General features: G+C 51.8%; 1 protein-coding gene across 1 annotated transcript; it reads left to right on the top strand.

The window, feature by feature from the left end:
- Positions 1-297: 297 nt before the first annotated feature.
- On the top strand, positions 298-2,793 carry LOC117011319 (serine/threonine-protein kinase PAK 3-like). The gene is given in 5 exon segments (XM_033086670.2): positions 298-395; positions 926-1,043; positions 1,693-1,792; positions 2,216-2,341; positions 2,344-2,793. Coding segments are annotated over 5 exon segments (534 nt in total). The 5' UTR covers positions 298-351; the 3' UTR covers positions 2,490-2,793.
- Positions 2,794-3,055: the final 262 nt, after the last annotated feature.

Genomic DNA, 3,055 nt, shown 5'->3' with positions numbered 1-3,055 from the left:
AGCAAAATGGAAATTCCTAGAGTCACAAAGTGCAGGAGTTGTCTTTTGTGGAGGTGTTCTTCATGATATACTCATCATCATGGCGTTTTTCCCATAGCATCTGTAGGGTTGTGTTTCTTTGGGGGGATAACGGGCAGGATGTTTTTAGGGTGGTATTTTATCTGTCACATCTGTAAGAGTTTGCTTTGTTGTTTTGCAGTGGAGTAATGATCATGCCCTCCAAGTTCCCTATGCGGTCCTGTATCAGACTTCTTTGCTTCATGCTTTCCCATGTCGTTTTAGGTGGCCATAAAGATAATCAGTCTCCTGCAAGACAACAGCAACAAACTATGTGTGAAGGAAATCCAGGTCATGCGTGACAATAAGAACAACAACGTAGTGAACTACGTAGACAGGCGAGTGGTTCTGCTCTTGTGCTATGAAGGGTCACTCACCTCTTTCAAGCCAGAGGTTCAATCCCTCCTTTGCCTGCTGGCAGAGGGTGGAGCTGTTCATTCCTGTTTCTGGGCTGATCTACAGCATCTTGGGAGGAGATTGCATTGAGGCTGCGTTTATCTTTCCCGGCATACCTAGTTTAAAGTGTGCTTTCAAAGACCAGGACTTGGGCCTCTTTTACTGAGCCAACAGCCTCAAAGTTCCTGTGCTCCCTCCATGTTTTCTTGTTTGCTTTGAGGTTTGATGGTTTGTTTGGTTTTTTCCCAAGCTTCTGAAGTGCTGACAAATCCCCATAGACTCTATTTCCCTCGGCCTGTTGCATTGGTGTGGATACCAAGCAGTCTTTCAGACTGCACAGAGATCAAGCCCTGTAGAGCCTAGTGAATGACTATTCCCTTCCTCCTGTCTTCCTCGGAGAGAGAGACGGAAACAAGAATCCATCAGGTCGTGCAGGCACATTCGTTTCCAGGCTGTTGTTTCCTCCTTTCAGCTACCTGGTGCACGGGGAACTCTGGCTCGTGATGGAACACATGGACGGAGGTTCCTTATACGATGTCATCACAGAGGCCAGGATGGTAGAAGGAGAGATAGCAGTTGTCTCTCGGGAGGTAAGGGACGGCACTTGTGCTTCCCGTGGCTTGGGTGGGATGGGTGATAAGGAGAGGATTGATTTCACCTTCCCAGCTTTCTTTCTGCCTCTCTCTCACAACTGGCAGGAACAAGAGCATCTGAAGTGCCTTCCAACATGCAGGCCCTTCTTCTAGTGTGTTTGTTTGTGTTTGCCTCACTAAAAACACCTGCCTGCATCCTGCAGGCACTGCATTCTGTCCCCGTAAGAGCAAACGTGCTGGTGCCACAATGTGAACTGAATGGCAAAGACTAAGAGAGACTGACAGGACTCTCACAGAGCTCAGCCTCAAAGGAGAGCCTTGCACTCAAAGTGGGATTGGCAAAGCATCCGCTGTTGCCTGGCTGGAGAGAGCACAGCCACTGTGGCAGTGCTCCTTCCGTCTGCGTTTGCAGGGCGCTGGCCAGGGGAACAAGTGCCCTTTCTCTTTCCAAACTGAAGCCAGCCCCACGTAGAAAGGCACTGCAGTCCTCGTGTTGGAGCAGCAAGCTCTTGCCCTTGCCAGCAGCCTTTCCTGCCATGGCTCACATTGCCCCAGCAAGTAAGTCTTGCAGATGTGCCGCTTCCCTGCTTGTGGGATGAAATCTGATGTGGGACTCCTAGGCTCACGTTTCTTTTTCCTCCCTCAGTGCCTGCAAGGCCTGGCTTTCCTTCACTCCAAGCAAGTCATCCACCGAGACATCAAAAGCCACAACATTCTCCTGGGCTTGGACGGATCTGTCAAGTTGGGTGGGTGTTGTTGGCCAGGCTCAGCTGTGCTGGGCTGAGGGCTGGGGGTGCCTTTGAGTGACTGCCAGTTCCCCAGGAGCAGTGCCTGTGGCAGTGCAGGCTGCCCTGCTGCAAGCGCAGAGCACAGGCACAAGGCGGTGTGGCAGGGAAGAAGGTGTCGGGAGGGGCTTTGGCCTGTGTGTGTCCCTTGCCAAGCAAGGCAACTACAGTCTCAAGCTTCAGGGGAAGCCACTGTGGGAAACTGGGGGCTTTTGCCAAGTGGCCAATCGCGTATTCCCTCAGCAGCAGGCCTAAGGAATGCCAGGATGGCCCCTTTTGCAGCTGGATTGCACGCTGCCGCCTTGGCCATTGGCAGAGTGGGGAATTCTTTTGTTTGCTTTCCTAATTCACGCTGGCTTGATCAGAGTGTTTTTTTCTCCTTAGCTGATTTTGGTCTCGCTGCTCAGCTGACGGCTGAGCAGAGCAAACGGAGATCAGCTGTCGGCACGACTTACTGGATGGCGCCAGAAATTTTCACCAGGAAGAACTACGGCCCCAAAGTGGATATCTGGTGGGCATCGTGGGCTTTGAGATGGTGGAAGGAGCGCCTCCTTACCTGATGGAAAGCTCCCGCACGGTGCGCTGCAACTTCTCTCCCACTTCCTCCTGTCACTCTAACCAAATCTGCCCCCATTCTTCTGCCTGGGAAGCTTGGTAACACCTGAAGGCCATAGTTTGCGGGCTGCATAGTCTCTTGTGCTTCTTGCCCTGTTTTTTCCCCTTGCCATTGAATTGTGAAGAACCCTAAAAACTGTGATGCCCTTTCCTGATGGAAGCTTTGACTTAAGGGAGCTGTGAGTGGCGCCAAAGCTGCATTGTTTGGAAGAATCCTTGGGAATAGCAGAGTAAGACCAAAGTCCCTCTTCCAAATGGGTTGAGGAGCTGGTGTCAGTCCTCAGAGAAGCAAAGTGTGCTTTTGCTGATGGAGTTGCTCCTATTTCTCTCAGCCAATCGAATCAGGGCTCAAGGCAGGAGCCTTTGCACATTGACTGGTTTTGGTTTCTTCTGGCATTGGGTTCTGTTTGTTGGGGTAGGAAAGGCACCTGCCACCCTCTGGCAGGGAGGAAAGTGCCACTGGAGAGTGGAGCTTGTCTAGTGGGATGTGACTGAGCAGTTTTGGGTGTGAAGGAGACAGGTAGAGTGTGGCGTTTCCTTCTTCTCTAGGCTCGACAGCTGATAAGCACCAGGGGCACCCCGAAGCTGCCGAAGCCCAGGCAGCAGTCC

The sequence above is a fragment of the Catharus ustulatus genome, unplaced genomic scaffold (assembly GCF_009819885.2).
Source record: "Catharus ustulatus isolate bCatUst1 unplaced genomic scaffold, bCatUst1.pri.v2 scaffold_107_arrow_ctg1, whole genome shotgun sequence".
In the NCBI taxonomy this organism is placed as follows: Eukaryota; Metazoa; Chordata; class Aves; order Passeriformes; family Turdidae; genus Catharus; species Catharus ustulatus.
This window is presented reverse-complemented; position numbering and strand designations above follow the sequence as displayed.